Source organism: Garra rufa, chromosome 9 (genome assembly GCF_049309525.1).
Source record: "Garra rufa chromosome 9, GarRuf1.0, whole genome shotgun sequence".
Taxonomy (NCBI): domain Eukaryota; kingdom Metazoa; phylum Chordata; class Actinopteri; order Cypriniformes; family Cyprinidae; genus Garra; species Garra rufa.
This window is the reverse complement of record NC_133369.1, coordinates 34,618,664-34,639,306: the sequence shown is the minus strand read 5'-3', so window position 1 is coordinate 34,639,306 and position 20,643 is coordinate 34,618,664. Positions and strand designations below refer to the sequence as shown.

General features: G+C 40.1%; 1 protein-coding gene across 5 annotated transcripts in view; it reads right to left on the bottom strand.

The window, feature by feature from the left end:
- The window catches only part of cobl (cordon-bleu WH2 repeat protein), a 147,380-nt gene that overhangs the window by 54,529 nt on the left and 72,208 nt on the right, over nt 1–20,643 (bottom strand). For 2 of the 5 annotated variants that reach the window (XM_073847917.1, XM_073847920.1), the window contains 5 exons: nt 18,512–18,740; nt 18,015–18,059; nt 16,937–17,022; nt 16,575–16,652; nt 8,991–9,161 (listed from right to left, as the gene is read on the bottom strand). In XM_073847917.1, the coding sequence (XP_073704018.1) occupies nt 8,991–9,161; nt 16,575–16,652; nt 16,937–17,022; nt 18,015–18,059; nt 18,512–18,740 (609 nt within the window). The remainder of the gene's footprint in view (nt 1–8,990; nt 9,162–16,574; nt 16,653–16,936; nt 17,023–18,014; nt 18,060–18,511; nt 18,741–20,643) is intronic. The other 3 variants (XM_073847921.1, XM_073847918.1, XM_073847922.1) reach the window with 3 other exon arrangements.

Sequence of the window (20,643 nt, the reverse complement as noted above, 5' to 3'; positions counted from 1 at the left end):
GTCTGCTGGAGTAAAACACAATTAGACAGCTCTGCTCGTAGAGGGAGCGTCAGAGAGGAGGGCCATAGAGCCCGGAGTATAGGGGAGATCCAGTTCGTAGAACCTGGCAAATGTAAGCGGCGTGGACCATCCCGCAGCGTTACAGATATCTTGCAGGGGGACCCCTGACATGAATGCTTTGGACGCCGCAACTTTGCGGGTCGAGTGCGCCTTGGCTTCCAAAGGAGAGGGAAGACCAGAGGACTTGTAAGCAGTTGAGATGGCATCCGTAATCCACCGACTTAGAGTCAGCTTAGAAGCTGGAAGACCTCTATTGCGAGGACCAAAACACACAAATAATTGGTCCGTCTTCCTCCACAGGGCAGCTCTGTGGACATATGTGTCCAGTGCTCGCACTGGACACATACAGTTAAGCTTCTGCTGTTCCGGCTCCGTGTATGGGGGAGGACAGAAGGCCTGAAGCACTACGGGCCGTGGCACTGCTGACGGCACCTTGGGTAAGTAGCCCGGCTTAGGGTGCAGAAACGCTTTGACCATTCCAGGGGCAAAGTCGATAAAGGAGGGGGCCACTGAAAGGGCCTGTAGATCACCCACTCTCTTGAGAGAGGAGATCGCCAGCAGAAAGGCAGTCTTAAAGGACAACAACCTGTCCGAAATTGCTTCCATAGGCTCAAACGGAGGGTTGCAAAGAGCCTCAAGTACCACGGCCAGGTCCCACGTAGGGACACGTGAGCGCAACGGGGGCCTCAGCCTCAGTGCACCACGGAGAAATCGTGACACCAGGGGAAGTCTTCCAAGGGAAGTAGTACCGAAGGGAGCGTGGAAGGCATCTATGGCCGCCACGTAGCCCTTCAAAGTAGAATGAGCATTGCCAGCCGAGAGGCGGGCTTGCAAGAAGTCCAGCACTGAAGCCAACGGGCAGTGAACTGGTTCGATTTGGTGCTGCCTGCACCAGGCGACAAACATATTCCACTTCCTGGTGTACGTCTTTCTCGTAGAGGGAGCTCTGGATTGAAGGATGGTCTCAACGACCTCAGTCGAGAGACCGGAATCTAGGAGTCGTGCCCCCTCAGGGGCCACGCCCACAGTTTCCACAACTCTGGGCGAGGGTGCAGAATTGCCCCTCCTGCCTGTGAGAGGAGATCTCTCCTGACTGGGATTTCCCATGGCGGGCCGTCTAGGAGAGACCTCAGGTCTGAGAACCAGGCTCGACCCGGCCAGAACGGGGCCACCAGCAGGAGGCGAATCCCGTCCTGGCGCACTCTTTCCAGAACTCCCGGGAGCAGAGCGATCGGGGGAAATGCGTACAGGCGAAGCCTCGGCCACGCCTGTACCATAGCATCCAGACCCAGGGGAGCTGGATGACACAGAGAGAACCAAAGGGGACAATGTGTTGTCTCCTGGCTCGCAAAAAGATCCACTTGGGCTTTCCCAAACTTCTTCCAGAGGACTTCCACCACGTCTGGGTGGAGTCTCCATTCCCCGGGCCTCAGCCCCTGTCTCGACAGGACGTCTGCTCCCACATTGAGATGTCCAGGGATATAAACTGCTCTGAGTGAGAGGAGCTTCCCTTGGGACCACAGGAGGATCTGGCGCGCCAGCTTGTTCAAGGGGCGCGAACGCAGACCTCCCTGATGATTGATGTAGGCGACCACTGATGTGTTGTCGGTGCGAACTAACACGTGGTGCCCTGTGAGGTCTGGTAGGAAGTGTTTTAGAGCTAAAAACACAGCACGCATTTCCAGGCAATTGATGTGCCAATTGAGATGGTGCTCGCTCCACAGACCTTGGGCTGAGTGGCCACTCATGACCGCTCCCCACCCGGTGAGCGAAGCATCTGTCGTTAGTGTTACACGACGACAAGGAGTTCCCAGCACCGGGCCTTGGGACAGAAACCAAACTTTCTTCCAAATGTTCAGGGCACGAAGGCAGCGCCGCGTGACCTTGATCAAACGGAATGGGTTGCCCCTCGGGGAGAACCCTTTGGTTCTGAGCCACCACTGTAATGGTCTCATATGCAGCAGGCCAAAAGGGATCACGTTGGACGCAGCTGCCATGAGACCGAGCAGTACTTGAAACTGCTTTACAGTGAGTGATCGGCCTTCTTTGACTCTCATGACTGCATGGAGGATTGACTTTACCCGAGCGGGAGACATTTGTGCCCGCATCGTGGTTGAATCCCAGACTACACCGAGATAAGTGGTTCTCTGAACTGGAGAAAGAACACTTTTCTTGGCGTTCAGTCTTAACCCCAGAGACTTCATATGGGCGAGAACGACATCTCGATGTCGAACCGCCAGTTCTCTCGACTTCGCTAGTATGAGCCAGTCGTCTATGTAGTTTAATATGCGGATGCCCTGGAGTCGCAGAGGAGCCAGCGCAGCATCTACACACTTGGTGAAAGTCCGGGGTGAGAGTGCTAGACCGAAAGGAAGAACTCTGTATTGGTAAGCTTTGCCCCCAAAAGCGAACCTGAGGAACTTCCTGTGTTGTGGAAGGATGGAGATATGGAAATAAGCGTCCTTGAGGTCTATCGTGACAAACCAGTCCTCGGACCTGATTTGAGAGATGACTTGCTTTATAGTAAGCATCTTGAATTTGAGTCTCAGCACTGCGTGATTGAGCAGCCTGAGATCTAGAATAGGACGTAACCCTCCATCCTTCTTTGGAACTATGAAGTAGCGGCTGTAAAAGCCGCTCTCTGTAAGATGAGGAGGGACCACCTCGATGGCCTCCTTCCTCAGAAGGGTTTCTACTTCTTGTTCCAACACCAGAGCCTGCTGAGGGGCCACGACCGTAGTGGTGATCCCCTGAAAGGGCGGCGGCCGAGCGCCGAACTGAATTTTGTAACCTCTTTTTACTGTTTGCAGGACCCATTGAGACACGTTTGGCAGAAGTTGCCACGCTGCCAAATGCTTTACTAAGGGAATCAGCCTCTCGAGGCTGACCTCTGGTGGTACTAGAGCTTGCGAGTCCCCCTGTCCCGCTACGCGAACGGGCGGATGCAGGGGGGACAAACCGCGGGAGACCGCTGCGCCCTGAAGCACCTGAGGTGGCAGGGTTAGCAAACGGATCTCCAGAGGGCACTGGGGAGATGTTACTAGCCCAGGGGGGCCTGCCCTCTGAAGCCCAGAGCCACTGGCGTCAGGGCTTCTTTGCCGAGGACCTCTTCGCCTGAAGGACGGCCCTCAGGTCGTCCTTAGGCTTAGAAGCCCCCGACTTAGAGCGCCTACGGGACCCCTGATGTCGAGGAGGAGTCCGCGTAGCAACGCTCCGCTTTTGTTCCTCTCGGTACGAGGAGCGGGCACTCGGGCGGGGCTGCTCCCGTCCAGCAGCCCCAGAGCTCGAGCGGCGAGGAAGAAACCTCTGGAATGCCGCCGCTTGTTGACGAGCCTGCTGAAACCTGTCGACGACGGAGGGAACCGCGTCGCCGAACAGGCCAGACTGCACAAGCGGGGCATCAAGCAGGACGGCCCTGTCGTGGTCTCTCATATCCGACAGGGTCAACCAGAGGTGTCTCTCTGCGACCACCATGGCTGCCATAGACCGCCCAATGGCACGGGCGGTCTCCTTGGTGGCTCGCAGAGCAAGGTCGGCGGTACGACGCAGCTCGCTGACATCGACCGCCGCCCCGTCCTCGCCCTCATCAAACTCTTTCAACAGGTCAGCCTGGTATGCCTGCAGCACTGCCATGGTGTGAAGGCAGGCTGTGGCCTGACCTGCTGCCGAGTAGCCCTTCCCCAGCAAGGAAGATGTTGTTCTTAAAGGCTTGCTGGGGAGTGCCGAGGTCTTTAGGGACGATGCTGAACTCGGGGACAGATAGCTAGAAAGCGTCTGTTCGATTTGAGGCATCGTCCCGTAACCGTGCTCACGAGCCCCCACCACGTTGGAATATGTGAAGGCAGACTGAGCGTGAACACGGGCCGAAAATGGCTTTCCCCACGACTTCGACACCTCAGTGTGGAGGTCGGGGAAAAATGGCAGACCTCGGCGTGGAGGTGGGGCTTTTGGGCGCAGAAACCGCTCATTTAACTTTGTCGGTTTCTGCTCACCAGTCACCACGTCTGGCCAGCTGATGTTGAGCTTGGCAACAGCACGGGTGATCACCTCCATTAACTCCTCGTACTCGAGTGGCTGGGCGGGCGTGGTTCCAGCCTGCTCGCCTACATCCATATCTCCCTCCTCAGAGGAAGATAGACGCAGCGGCGAGTGCTCCTCCTGGCGAGAAGAAACCGACGAGCGGGCTTCTACGCCAGAGAGAGGCATGGATCTGGCAGAGGAGGATGGAGAAAGGGGCTCGCCCGTCTCCAAACTCGATACCAGATCCAGTTGCGATCCCCACGAATGCAGGCGCCGCTCAGCCTCAGCCGAAGCGGGACCTGATCCGCGAGGAACGCTGGTGAGGGCTCCTTCCTCAAAAAGAGCCCTCCGGGAGCGAAGCGTGCGGAGGGGAAGCCGCAAACAATGCACACAGTCAGCCTCCTCAAAGGCTGACTGGGCATGCCTCACTCCCAAGCAAGCAACACACATAGCGTGTGTATCCTCGGCCGTGATGTAACGTTGGCACGGAGGAATACACTTCTTAAAACGCTTGCTATCGCCCATCTCTATCTATGTTAACACTCAAATAAAAGTGAAGCAAACTGGCCTCAAAAACAGTGTTAACAGACAAACAATTCACACAGAGCGCGACTGAAAGACAGAAGCTGCCGGCTGCATTCACCGCATGTGCTTTATAGCTTCCTGGCTCCTGACGTCACCCCGTCCGTGACGTCATACGTAACTCTCTATTGGACTGATTTCACACGTGATTCAGAGCGTGGGCACGCTGGAGGCGTTCCCAAAGCGGAGTGACGCAGCTCGACGTTCCCGAAGGGGAACCATGGTTACATACTTAACCCAGAGATGTTTGTTTACAGTGGTAACCAAGGTAACACTGTATTGCCACTGTTCCATAAGTGCCACCTGTCAGAGAGTAAGTTGCGTTCTCATTTAGCCCATCTGCTGTTTTTGTTTCATTCAGATGTTTTATGTTGTATAGTTTCACAAAGCTAAAGTCAGAGCATACTGTTTTTGCTTTAGATTTCAAAATTATACAGTCTAATTTGAATTAAAAACTGCTCATGCTGCATACATACAGCATCTTCATTTGGATTATGATTAAAATGAAGTGGTTACCTAGAAAGAGCACATGGAACATGGAAAGAGCACATGCAAAGCCTTAGTTTGCTAATATAAAGAGATTTCTTTCATTTGAATTATTTATTTGATTTGTTGATGGTTTTGTTTTAAAAAAATTCAATTTTCAGTTTTGTCATTTCACATATTTTTACTTTCACAAAGAAAAATGCAGCATTTTGTCTAAGAAATAATAATAGGACACCTTTTTATTTATATTTTTTTTTTGTTTAAAAAAATCATGAGAAAATAGTTTTGTGAAATCAGTATCATAAATCGTATCGTATTATGAGTTGAGTGAATTGTTAAATCCTTATCAATGTTTCATAATTTTCTCTCAGAACAAGAGAAGTATTCTTACACTAAACACACACTCAATCTTAAAAATAAACCTAAACAAACATCCATAAAGAGGTTTGCTTTGGCAAAAGGGGTCATTTACACAAAACACAATGTTTCCCTCCTTGGAGAAAGAGAGCTGCGCTGTAAACAGTGTGGTCTTGCGTCAGTACCACACTTCTTTGTTGTGATCGTTTTATTTTTATCGTCCCATTCCAGGTCACATTTAGACCTCTACAGTGTTGCCTAATCAGTTATAAATCCAGCCACCACTGAGAAAAGCCCAGAAAACACATCTAAGGGACCAGCATGTCACTCAACATTACAGGGGCACAAAGTCAGATCTGTTTGGGAAGGAGGAGGGATGTGGGATAGAGAAACCACTTTGTGGCCTTTCTAGAATTTACCAGTCTGTAACTGTTACATACAGTAGTCTTTGGAAAAGAGGCCAAAGGTTGTGCAAATAGCCAGAAGGTATCAATGACCAATGACTGTCATCACCTTTAATACACTATTACTATTACTATTATCATTTGTGTCAGTTCCATGATGTGTATGATGTGTGCTATAATAAAAGCACATAATACAGCCAAACATTGTCTAAAAGTGAACAGGCCTTTTTTTAATGTAATATGTAGTAAAACATGTTTAAAGGCTATTGTTGAAAAGCAAATGAATAATTTAGTCTCATATTACAAACAAAAAAATACCAAAAACAACATTCAATCAGTCATCATATTTCACCAATTCTAACAGCAATTTTGCAGCAAGTTTGTGTTCTTCAATTCAGCTAAGAGGTCACTGTGATCTACTGACTGTTCATCATTTACTATAAATATGATAAATAGCAATTGCCATGTAAGTAAAGACCACTGATTACTCATTTTGTATATTGACTGTACTGTGCACACTTGCACCAAGATTTTAAAGGAGACCTATTATGCAAAAATCACTTTCATATGGTGTTTGAACACAGCTGTGTGGCCGCAGTGTCTTAGTCTCATTCCCACTGCATGTGAGTTAACCACGGCAAAAATACATTTACATTTCGCAGTATACACAAAATTTAAAAATCTGTTATGGTAGACATTTTATTCCGCGGTAACGATATATACCGCCCAGCATTAGTCTGTGTAATTCATAAACACACATTCATTATGCATAGTACAATCAGATGACTGACTTTTAAACAGAGAACATTTTCTGTAAAGATAACAGGCTTGTACTAATAGGGATAAAAAGGGATATAGGTCACTATTAAAGTAATGATGCTGTCATCTGTTTTTTAATCACAAAGATGAGACGTTTTGTCCTATTTCAATTGTTTACCCCACCACTACAGTGACTAAAACTTCTAATGTGCCAGTAGACCTGTAGAACAGTTTTTGATCTTGTTTTTATTGTGTTAGTAGTGATAGTTCTGTCTTCCTTGGTTCTCTTTTGACCTAGTTCCTCAGTCGGTTTAACTACTCATTCGGTTCACCTTTTGTTTAGTTCATTATAAGGTTCAGTAACAGAGCAAGTGAGTTTAGTTTTGTTTAGTTTTTTTCTCCATTAAAAATCTTGTTTTTGCATGGTTTTAGAATACTTGTAATACAGTGCAAAAGCCATTTGTACTACTTGTATGGTAACTTTACTTCTATGTTCTTTTTAAAGCTTGTATGGAACAGTCTTCTTATGATTGCATTAACCAACAGATTTTCCAAAATTTCTTATTTTATGTTACTCGGAAGAATGAAAGTCATATGGGTTTAGGACGACATGAGGGTGAGCATAAGAACTGTAATATTTGGATGAGCTAGTACTTTAAGCGTTACAAAGCAGTAGCCATGGGTTTGCAGACCGACACCTCGCCAGAGAAGTAGTTTAAGGTCTCTGCGTCATGTGCAGAGTATTTTCATGAGCTGAGCTAACAAAGGGCACTCATGATGTCACGAGAGGATAAGGGTGAGACAACCTCTCTAGCCTTTTAAAGAAGTCCATTGTAAAATCCTCATCTCAGATGCACAGAAGGACTACATATGGTGAACAATTATCATTTGCATCAGGCTTATAGACTCCAATAAATAAATAAATAAAATCAAGACAGTGTGTTAAACACATTTAGTTTGATTCTAAAGGTAAATAACGATAATGAGACTCTATATTGTCTGGCAAACAAAAACCACTGTTAACTGTTGTATCCCCCCACACGGAAAGAACCTATGTAAACATATATGTTTTAATATAGGTTTTGATATAGGTTTTTAATATATGTGACATATATAAAATTGGCCGTTTTCCTATATTATATGTACATATATGCACATATATGTACATATAATATAGGAAAACGGCCAATTTTATATATGTGTACATATATGCGTACATATATGCACATATATCCTCATATAGGTTCTTTCCATGTGGGCTTGTATGTACATATAGGGCTTATATGTGGATATAAAGAAGCAATACAGGAGACCTATTTGGCCTGTATATGCACATATATGCACCTCAATTTTGCCTATATGTGGCATATATACGCATATATATTATCATATATGTGCATATATACTGCATATAGGTTTCATATATGCGCATATATCCTCATATAGGTTCTTTCCATGTGGGCCTGCAGTATGACAACAAAGGTTTGACCAGCTTAAAGCTTAAAGCCTATGAGAGACCTATAGTACAGAAGGAGCCCGGCCTTAGATGGCCTTAGCCAGACCTTAGATGACTGCACTCAAGTAAACAAACAACTTCAAACTGTGTTTAACCTAGAATACACAACATATTAATATATATAGAACACATCTGTCATAGTTATGTCAGTTTATGCACTTGGTTTTTCCCATTGTCTTCCCCCGCTAATCTGTCTGCTTTGGTTTAGTCCTTGTTATCTGTATCACCTGTCTTTGTAATTAGTCACCCTTTATAAGTCTGTCTTTGAGTTCAGTTTAATGTCCGTCTTTGCTTTATGTTTACGTTTGGTGTGTGGAAAATTCTTTGTGTTCCTGATCTGTCTGCTCCTTGGATTATATTAAAAGACTTTGTATTTGTTAATTCGTGTATCGTCTCGTCCAGCACCGCACCGTAACAACATCAAAAAATTTCCCTGGTTTGTTTACAAATTAATGACACAAGGGAACATTTAAGAGACTATTGAATCACTGACCACTGAATTAACCATGAACTGCCTTTAACTGAAAAATGTATTGTTTACTGTTGTCTTTTTAGAGCTGCCTTACAGCAGAATTGAATTTTAATTGCATTTTTGACACACTACTTTTCTGTTTAACACTGTAGAGCTACTTTGACAATCATTGTATTGTAAAGTGACTTGAATTGAGATGATATTTCACTTTCATAGGTAACTTTACGGAATTATACTGTATTATATTATTTTATATTAAGCATTATTCTCAATTATCCATATTAAACAATGATTATAATGGTGTGTGTGTGTGAGAGAGAGAGATTGCTCAAACCTCCGATGTTAGTGGTAAAGTCTGTGTGGGAACTGTTGGAGGTGCTGGAGCTCTGCGTTTCTTTAATTCCTGTTTTGGTGACATCTTTGAGATGTTCATCACAGATTGAGACTGACCCAGAGTGCTAGGACGAGTCTCCACGCATGAACTGCTTGCCACCACCGACATACCCTGAAAAAAACAAAGAGAGACACCTTAATAGATACAGATACAAATACAGTATCTTACAAAAGTGAGTACACCTCTCACATTTCAGCAACAGTTTTAGTATATCTTCTCAAGGGACAATACTATACAAATGAAACTTGGATATATTTTGGATATAGTAGTCAACGGCAGCTTCTATAGCAGTATAAATTTACTGTTCTCTGAAAATAACTCAACATGCAGCCATTATTGTCAAAATAGCTGGAAACAAAAGTAGACCCTAAGTGATAACAGCAGTATGTTGTTTAACCATGCAAAGCTACACGTCCTATTAATCATGTTTGTTTTTGTCTGCTTGACAGGACCATACAAAGTTGTGTGTCTTGTATTAGACCGGTTTAAATTAGGTGCTTTAGGTACAATTCTCTCATTGCTTTAAAGGCTACAGAAGTAGAAGGTTAGCTTGTCAATGCTCAGACCATGTAACTGCAACAAGTCAATTTGCATAGGCGTTGTCGTAGAAGGAAACCTCATTTGAAGCTGGCTCACAAGAAAGCCTGCAAACAGTTTGCTGAAGACAACCTGTCCAAGAGCATGAATTACTGGAACCATGTCCTGTGGTCTGATGAGACTATAAGATAAACTTGTTTGGCTCAGATGGTGTCCAATATGTGTGGCGATGCCTTGGTGAGGAGTACCAAGAAAATTGTGTCTTTCCTACAGTCAAGCATGGTGGTGGTAGCATCATGGTCTGGGGCTGCGTGAGTGATGCTGGTATTGGGGAGTTGCAGTTCATTGAGGGAAATGTGGATTCCATTATGTACTGTACATTCTGAAGCAGAACATGATGCCTTCCCTCAAAAAAAAAAAAAACTAGGCTGAACGGCAGTTTTCCAACATGATAACGATCCCAAACACACCACCAGAATGACAACTGCCTGGCTGAGGAAGCTGAAGGTAAAGGTCATGGGGTGGCCAAATATGTCTCCAGACCTGAACCCTACTAAGCACCTGTGGGGAAATTCCATACCCAGGATTATTAAGGCAGTGCCAGATAATAATGGTGCTAACACAATATATTGACACTTTGGACAAGTTCACTTAGAGTGTACTGACTTTTGTTGCCAGCTACTTTGACAATAATGGCTGTATGTTGAGTCATTTTTAGGGGACAATAAATCTATAATGCTATACAAGCTGCACATTGACTACTCTAAAATATATCCAAGTTTGTGTGAGGGGTGTACTCACTTTTGTGACATACTGGACACATTTAAGAACATGTTCAAAAGTCTTACATCTTACATTTAACTTTATTATCATTATGTAGAGTACAGAACCAATGAAACACAGTTAGCATCTAACCAGAAGTGCAAATAACGTAGAGACCAGCTCAGTGCAAATGACAATGTTTACAAATACAGAAGGAGAACTGTGAATTATAGAAAGAAATTAGGTATTTTTCTATACACATTCAATTTTAGACAGCTTACAGCTTTTAAATAAAATAGAACAGAACAGAACAGAATAGAAGCTATTACTGAGCCTTTCTCAGGAAATGCCACCCTTTACAGTATTTTCTGTGTGTCTCCTTGATTTACTACTGATAGAACTACTTTTTCTTTATTTTACTTTGTAATGCAGAGTAACTTTATAAATCTTTAAACATATTGTTCAGCAATAACAGCATAATATATAATAAACTTCAAATTTTCTTTCTAAAAATTAACATTACTTTATAGTATATATTGTTTATTTTGTAGTATATCATACTCCTAACATCATGTATGTGTGACAATAACACATGTAACACTAATTCTGCAATGTAAGAAGCAGCCGATCCTGAATTTAGCTTCTCAGGGGAGGAAGGTATGGCAGAAAGCGACTGTTAGTTCAGAGCTCCAAGACAATGCCATTTAAAGGGCAGCAGGTTTAACAGAGGACAGCAAATCAATAACATTTAGCCTGGAAATGTCACGACCTGCTCCTGGAGAGTGGCTGAGTTCTGAGGGCTTTACCTCGGCCATGACCCCACGTTTACACACTATAAAACAGATGCCCTGAGCAGACGGTTAACAGGGAGGGACTTAAGGCATAAACTAAACTACTGTACAACAATTGTGAAGCTGATATCTTCTGATTCTCCTGCTACGCAAATGTAAGAGTTTAGGGATGTTCTTAAAAGAAATTATTCTCTTGTGCCAAATTTATAAATGTCTACAAGAATTAGCACAATGTGTAGTTACACTTATTAAGAAGCAAAACTGCAAGTAAGGGAAGGTGAAGAGAAAGAAAATGAAAGAATGGGGACATTAGCACAAGATGTTCTCTTTGTTTTATACAGCTTTTATTAACAGCTTTTTATTAGATTTAGACGTGCTAATACTGTATTGATTTTATTTCATCTTGAAAAGTACATTAAATTTTTATTTTATCTTATGCACATTAAATATGGTAAACCAAAGTAAATTAATCTAATTAGTCACAAATAATTATTTATCAATATCTGCTGAGAAAAAAACTCTAAATGCCCCAAATAAACAATTAAAAGATGAATTATCATTTTAGACAGTGACGTTGAATAGACAACTCAAAATGGTGGCCTTTCAAAACATTAATGTTGTATGTTTTAATTCTATGACTCTTCTCATTAATTCAACACATTCTTGTATTTTGTCTGGAATATGTTTTATGCATCTGCATCACATCTTGCTCTTCAAAGGGATAGTTCACCCAAAAATGAAAATTCTCTCATAATTAACTGAACCTCTGTCATCCCAGATGTTTATGACTTTCTTTCTTCAGACAACAAGCTTCAACACTTTCAACCACTTCAGAAACCACACAAAGTGAACATGACGGTCAAGTTTAAAATATTAGTATTTGTATTCTTCTTACATAAGCCTATCATTTTACTTAAGAAGACCCTGGTTCATTAACAGAGGTAGCATGAGTTACTGTCATATTCACTTGTGTATAGTTTTTACATTTTTAGATTTCCCATACACTTGCGTTATATGAAGAGAGATGTTTTTTTTTTCTAAAACTCTTAATTTGTGTTCATCCAATGAATGAAAGTCATATGGTGACTGCTGTGCTGCAATTTAATTGTTGTTGTGCCACTAGATATACGTGTTTGACTTGTGCCATTGCATTTTGCATCTTTCTCTCCCATTAACCATAATTCTGTATGTCCGGAAAAAAAAGTACTTCTACTTTTTAATACTTGAGTGCAATTTAAAGTTCAACTTTTGTTACTTTTACTCAAGTATGTTTTTGACCAGATACTTGTACTTTTAATTGAGTAAAATGTTTGAGTACTTTTTACACCTCTACTATTAGTACATTTATATGGTTGTAGTTCTAATTACATTATCAAAACTTGATGTCAATTTCTATTTTAAAAATGTATCTAAAAACAGTGAAAAACGAAAAATTGAAAAGACTGACATATTTAAAAAAATATATGTGTAATTACTTAAGGTAAAATTAATTTGGATTAGTTTTGCAATCTTTTTATGAACTTTTTGAAGAGTTAAAGTGGTATTGTAGTTGCATAGACTGTCAATGGAGAGCAGAAATCTCCTCATTTGTGTTCTGAAGATGAACGAAAGTCTTTCAGGTTTGAAACAATGTGAGGGTGAGTAAATGCTGACAGAATTTTAATTTTTTGGTGAACAATCCACTTAAATTCAGATTTTCGCCCATCCCTGACTGAGACAGCTATAAGTCAGCCAATAGCTCTAATAGATTAACATTGGCTTGCTTTTTGTTTTTTTACAAACAAAAGCAGACAAGTAGGAATATGCATTAACATACACACACAGAGGTGTGGAAAGGACAGAGCGGATGTTCCTTTAACCCTCTGGGCCTCCTCATTTAGGGGTCACACTTGGCTCCCGTGCGGTCAAAAGTGACCGAAGCCTTAAAAAGTAACTTTTTTTTTTCTTCAGAAAAATCAATTAAATACATTTTTGTTCAATAATATTTTGTGATTATTGTCTAGAATTTTGAGCATTTTTATGAATCTATGCAATATTTATACAGTTTTAATGAACATTTTTTCCCCCGTGGCTGCAGCTTCTCAGTGACAACATAGTGATGCCGCTGGCATCATTCACAGTCAGGTATTTAGCAGAGAACACAGAGCAGAACTTGAATTTCGGCGCGGGTATTAATACACATTGGAATATATCATTTGCACGTGCTTTTGAGTCCTTCTTATTTAAAGCCCCACTAAGTAACTTTTCCCTCAATGCTCCCTCTACAGGTTAGAAGCGGAATTGTCCATTACCGCTGTCGTAAATAATTTAGCCAACCGTCGTGTCACATGCACGTTATTTGTTTGAAAGGCTATCCAGGACCGGCTTTGGAAATAACGATGTCCAGTGACAAGGTAGAGTATGTTGTATGACATTTTAAAAGTATGAAAACCTTTAGTGAAGCCTGCCGTGAAGCAAGTCGCATTTGTAGTATAATTTGAACTACAAAACCGCGACCCGACGACCCAAACTTACATAGTGCTGTTATGGCTGATAGAGGGTCGCAAAGTGAATACGAAAGTGCCGTTTCACCCTGTTATGAGTTGATGAACCACTGACATGAGTTCGGAAACATTATTTTAAGGTAAAAAAAAAGTTACTTAGTGGGGCTTTAAAGTGAAAGAGAGATTCATTTGAGCGCTCTCTTATAGATCATTTTCTGTGCGCCCACAGAACGCGAAAAGGACAGCGACTAATTTAAACAATTGTTAAGGGAGTAAGCAAATGTAATATTGATTTAATACAACAGTTCTATAACAAGAAAATATCAAGTGACTTACGTTGTCTGACTATATCTCTACTGCCTGATTTTACTCTATTTTTTAAATGAAAATATTTGCACCTTCAAGCCACTTTTGTGTTCCTTTGTGCCACCTCTGTAGTACAAATTATTTTTATTAATACAAATTTTATATGATTGGTAATTTATTTGTCTTATTCTGCTATTATATTGTTTTAATTAGATTTTTTTTAAATAAGAAACTGCTTATAAAGTGGGTGTGTGACAGGTATGGCTGTGGAATGGTGTTTGGCAAAGATGTTTTGGAGGAAAAATTTTCAGTCAGAAGATTTTTTTTGCTTTCATCCCTGTATACAGGGGCTTTGGGATTCCTATTGTTTTTTTTTGTTAGTTTTTTTACTGTTTCTTCATTTTAATAGGCTTTGCATTTAGAAATATATTCAGACATTCTAAAAGATTACTTTTGGCAAGGTTTAGATATTGTTTGATTGGATAAATATCAGGTTTTGCATTTTTCTGCTTATTTCTGTGTGTGTGTGTGCGCGTGTGTCAGTTCTGTACTTTTGATATTTTAGAGTGTCAGTCCTTGCTTGCTGAACACTTCTTTTCAGCACAGTGGCTGATTTGTAGCTTGTACTACCAAAAGATTCTCTGAATTATCGCTATTTATTTCCTATGTCGGTCATTTTTGACCGCGAAGGAGCCAAGTGTGACTATTTGTTTTTTTGACCCTTTAACATATCCGAATCATGTCACTGATTTTTTTTGTGTACTCACATAGCTAATGCAACAAAAGTCACCAAGTGTCATCTCATTCTGATGAAGCTACGATTTTTTAAAATTCAAAACATACAATTTTTCAGTCAAAAATGACCGAAGAGGCCCAGAGGGTTAAGAAAGAGCAGAGAGATCTGGCAAACACTGACAGGAACAACACCGGATCTTCCAGAACCTTGCATGAGTGTTTGAGTGAGTGCTCAGCTGTCGGTTGGAACGAGAGAGAAAGAAAGTATGCAGACTTGCAGCTTGACTTAAGAAGAAAGCAGAGTAACAAACAGACATATGATACTAACTAGACTTAAAAAAAAAAAAAAACTTACAGACACAAACACGCACGTCTGCAAAAACAAACACACTAACACCTGGAAATAGCGCTAAGACAAAAAAATCACAGCCCTTCTATCACAGCCACTGTTGTGACCGCTTTCATTAGACTACACAACCTCTCTGCAAAAGTTCAGCTTTTTTTTTTCTCACCCCTCTCTGCCCTTAGAACGGAATGTTCAAAGTGGGAATGGCTATTAGCAGCTTACATAATCAGAAATCAGTTACTGCGACGTGTTGAAAATGGCTCTTGGCTCTGTCTGTGATGATATTGTAAATAGCGTGCACCTGAACTTGTGTAATTACAGGCAGGGAGCACGTAAAGCAGGGAAGAGTCCTTCGTAAAAAGGCTGTTTGGCAGGCCGATCGGAGACAGGATGAAAAAATAACTATAATAAATGAAATAAAATAACGTCAGTACGAGTCGTTCAGCGAATGTGTCTGCATGTCTTCAAGAACATGGTGTGCTGGTCTGAAAGGAGGAAGAAGATGGACACTGCAATGTGGGTGTAAAAATAAAGATCTCGAGGATCAAGTGTGTGTGAGTGCACCTTCTTAACCATATAATGAAGCCAAATTTGCACCAGAAGTAAGCTAAATCTGAACTCTATGAAATTGGTCAGTTGTGACATTCTGACTTGCATCATTCTTATTTCTTCAATAACAACTGATAACACAGATGCTAAACGCTTACTACAAACAGTTTTTCTTCGTCAAATCTTTGCATTTGATGAGCTAATAAAATAAACAATCAATATTTTGTGTACAGTTATTTAATTATTTCATCCAGGTATCACAGACTTGTCTTGTTTCATACAAACGTAGCTGCTTCCATTTTGTGATGATTGTATTGTATACTGTAATGGATTACAGGATAACAAACAGGTAAGATTTTAAAACAGCTTAATCTCAAATCAATATCTCTTATCCCATAATTATTTATGTGGTGAAATGCAATGTAATAAGTGGTATGACTGTACTGTATCTCTTAAATGTCCGTCTAGTTTGAACTTGCCGATTTGCTGATACAAAATCAAACTGTATCATCTACAGTACATACATAATTTGGGCTTAAGCACTCCTGGAGATCACACTTTTGCCTAAGCAATTACTGCCACCTACAGGTGAAACCTGGAAACAAATACATTTATTGGAAGAGTGTGGGATTTCTGTAACACACTTTTTTTTTTTTACATAAATTTAAATGTAATTTATTTAAAATGTATTTTGTAATTATTTTATTAAACACTAATTTCTATATAATTTACAACTTTTGTATTATTGACCAATTAGCATTCAGTTCTGGTGCAGAACTATTCTATATATTTTATAGAATTAAAAGTATAAACTGCTCTTTGACGTAATAAAAGACAATGAATCACAAAGGAATGTGGTGCTATTTGGCACAGAAGTTCTGAAAAAGAACAAATGAACATAAAGTGGAAGAATTAACCTGTAGGGAGTAAAATTGTGTTAAAGATTAAAAACTGTGACAGACGGAAAGATGAGTGTATTAGTAAGCGACAGTGGAGTTCAAGGGTTAGTACTTACATTAATGTTAGTGTCTGCATTGTCAACAACACTATCATCATCAAGACTGTCCATGTCCTCAGAGAACTGTTCTTCAGTCTGAAATGGGAATGTAACACTAGCATGGCAGGCAGACTCATAATATTAATGAAAACCATGCAATACAAGGTTTAAACACTGCAATATCAACAAAATGTTTCATTTTCATTATATTTCGTAATATGCATTAGTTTCCCGTGGCATATCCATGGGTTCAGCTGTTTGTTGCTCTACGTCTAAATATTTCGAGTTACTAGACATGCAGCATTTTGACATACAGCACAGTAAAGGTTTAAACAGACAAAAAATCCTGTTCATGCACACATGAGCCTGTGTTCTACTACCTTTGATTTCCTGCGATTAAACTTGAGAAAGCCCAGCAGACCCTTTTTCTCTGATCCACTTAGACTGTTGGAGTTAAGAGATTCAGCTGTAAGAGAAACACATTTATTTAGCATGTTACACAAACACGCAGGAGCAACTATTAAAATGTAGAACTGAGTTGAGCAGTGTTACTTTTAAGCTGGCTAATGAGAACAATGGATTATAGAAGACACAAGATTAGCATAAAATAAATACAATAAATACTAGTGCTTGCATGTTAACAAACCAGTAGCGTTAAATTTGATGTTGTAAGTTTAGGATTTAGGCTTGGTCTCTGTAAAGGAAATGCCACATCAAAGCCAGTGTAATGATCAATCTATGATCAATCTATAATTTTACATACACTAGCATTCAAAAGTTTGTGGTAAGATTTTTATGTTATAAAATATTCCTATTTACAACAAATTACATACTTTTGAATTGTCTATTCATCAAAAATAAAAGCTGAAAAAAGTATAATGGTTTTCACCAAAATAGTAGGCATAAAAAATAAATAACATTTAAATATATTCACATAAAAAGCTTTTTTAAATTGGAATTAAATTTCAAAATATTACTCTTTTACTGTGTTTTGATTAAATAAATGTAGCCTTGTTGAGCATTAAACACCTTAACATTAAAACATTTTACAGACACCAAAATTTTGAATGTCAGTATAAACAAAATTAAACAGCATACAATGCACAAAAAGCAACATAAAAATCTGGCAATAGATGGCGCTACACTTCTACAAAGCTCCACAGTGTCTAAGTCAACAAAGTCAGATGAAAAAAACACTAAAGTAGACACAAAACCTAAAGAAGAATTAGCAAGGTTACTATGAACACAATGCATTGATGTGAATGGCATTCATAAACACAGGCAATGCAAGTCTTGTTTAATTTCTATTGACCAGGTCATTTTAATTATAAAAGGCTCTAGCATGTTCTATGACAGGAAGCAGTCTCTCAGCACATTCAAGACACATTCAGTTTAATCACATTCATTGTAAAGCCACTGTGAGAACTATTCAGCCAAAGATGTACATGGCATCAATACCTGAGTAGTTCAAGGCAGGTGCCGAAGCCATTTTAGGCTGGAGAACTGGAAACAGTCAAACCAGTACAAGAGTTGAAGGCAAATGGAAGTGAACAGAAATCATTTTACATTTGGCCAGACAGTGATGAACTCAAAGATGTCATAGACTTAGTGCATTTAGGTGTTATGTACGAGTATGTAATAATAGCACTGGCTAAACAAAGATACTATACTGTAAGTGTGTGACGAATGACTAAGAGCATGTCTGAACAGGAAGTGTTGTACCTGACAATAAAATATCTAAATTGAAACTTACTCCAAGCCTGTGGTTCTTTACATCAATACAAAAATGTTTTTACGTTGCTACCCAGCATGCTACTAAAACTGTTTATTGTGGCAAAAACCCCTTAAATTTTTATTCTATACATCAAAGATTCCTAAGGAAAGAACAACTGTATCACGGTATTAACAAAATTATTAAGCAGCACAATCATCATGAGCTTTTTTTTATTCTTTACCTAGTGTTTGATCCAGGACATAGAGTTCCCTGATACCCAGCTCGCTCAGGCACTTGTCCAAGTCCAGCTGTTGGTGGCTGATGTTGTCTTTGAATAGCAGGACATGGGCCGGGTCAAATTCGCACTTCTGACAGATCACGGGCACCAGGGTATGCAAGGGGACCAATGGATTTACTCGAACCACGGCCTTCTGACTGCGGTGATAGTTTACCACCAAACGCACCGTTTTCTATGTGATAAAAAAAGAAAAACACATGAGACAAATAAGAGAGGTTCATTTAGACATTTAAGACATAGTATGTATTAAAGGGTTAGGTCACCCAAAAATAAAAATGATGTTATTAATTACTCACCCTCATTTCATTTTAAATCCATAAGACCTTCGTTCATCTTCAGAACACAAATTAAGATATTTTTGATGAAATACGCAAGCTTTCTGAATTTGCGTAGACAGCAACGCAACTACCACATTCAAGACCCAGAAAGGTAGTAAGGACATTGATAAAATGCGATCATTTTCTAAAGCTACGAGAATACTTTTTTGCGCAAAGAAAACTAAAATAATGACTTAATTCAACAATTTATTTTCTTCCGTGTCAAACTTCGACATGTTCACAAGAGTACCATGACACATGCGTGTGGTGCTGCTGACACAAGAGCTGGTGTTCTATCTGGTTCAAATTAGTAAGGCTGGGGAAAAAATGCTAGTCAGCACCACACAGATGTGTCTTGGTACTCTCCTGGTGGCCCCATCGAGACTGCCATGGAACAGAAAAAAATTGTTGAATAAATCTGTTATTTTTGTTTTCTTTGCACACAAAATTAATTCTCGTAGCTTAAAATTAAGACTAAATCACTGATTTTAAAGATCTCCTTACTACCTTTCTGGGCCTTAAACGTGGTAGTTGCATTGCTGTCTATGCAGAGTCAGAAAGCTCTCAAATTCATCAAAAATATCTTAATTTGTGTTTTGAAGATAAACAAAGCAATTACAGGTTTGAAATGACATGATGATGAGAAATTAATGACAGAAAGGGATATTAAAAAAGTTAAATACAACTTTAGCTATATGCTGTCACTTACCACAGTAATTAAACTGAACTGTCATTTACCTCTGTATTTTTTTTTAAAGCCCAACAGGCAGACACACTCAAACAGTGCATTTTGACAGCAGCTATGTTGTATTTAATCTAGAAATATTTTCAGTGGAGGAAAAAAACTTGATAGAATCAAGAGTAAAAAGACCGGATGGTACCTTACATTCAAATGCTCTCTTCCTGTACATGACAGTGGTGCAACAACTCACTTCTTTGTGGCTATTATCATATGCATGATCAAGATAAGACAAGATGCAACAGATCTCTCAAGTTTCAAATGAGAAGTGGGCAAAATTAGACTATATGCATGTTTGCAGTGTCTTGTAGAGGAAGTATCACACCAACCACAAGATTAGAGAAAAGCTTCTTCAGAGAACAGAATATTAGGTTACATTGAACACCAATAAATCACATTACCTAATTCAGTTACTCATGCAAATACTAATAACGCTTAAATTCCAACCCAGCTAAATTTCATCCTAGCTTATAAAAAAGAAACTCCTGTTAATTAAAGTAGGCACAGAAGACATTTATGTGTGTCATTTCCTGTATATTTCTGTGCAGACAAACAAGAGCACACCAGAGAAGACTGAGGAGTCACAAAATAGTACGCAACACTTATTCAGCATTTTACCACATTTTAGTTAAAGTGTAATCCCACTTGAAGAAAAACAGTTACTCCACTTTGTCACACATTCTTAGACTTATGTGGACATAAAGCATGTGCAGTATATGTATTTAGACACTGCACACTCAGAAGACACTGAAAAAAAACACAAACTGTGTACTGTCTTTGTGTTCATATGAGTAGACAAGTAATGCATGTATATCTTAAAAATCAATAAACAAGTTCTGTAGGTGGGATGTCTGAATGACAATATGGTCTTCAATTATTGTTTAGACAGATATGTTGTTTTTTCATCTCTATTTCATCTTTCATCTATATTTAATTTTTTTTTTTCATATGTATTCTAGCATATACTCCTAAACAATTTGGGAACTTTGCATTTTAGCACTTCTCATGTTGCCGCATAA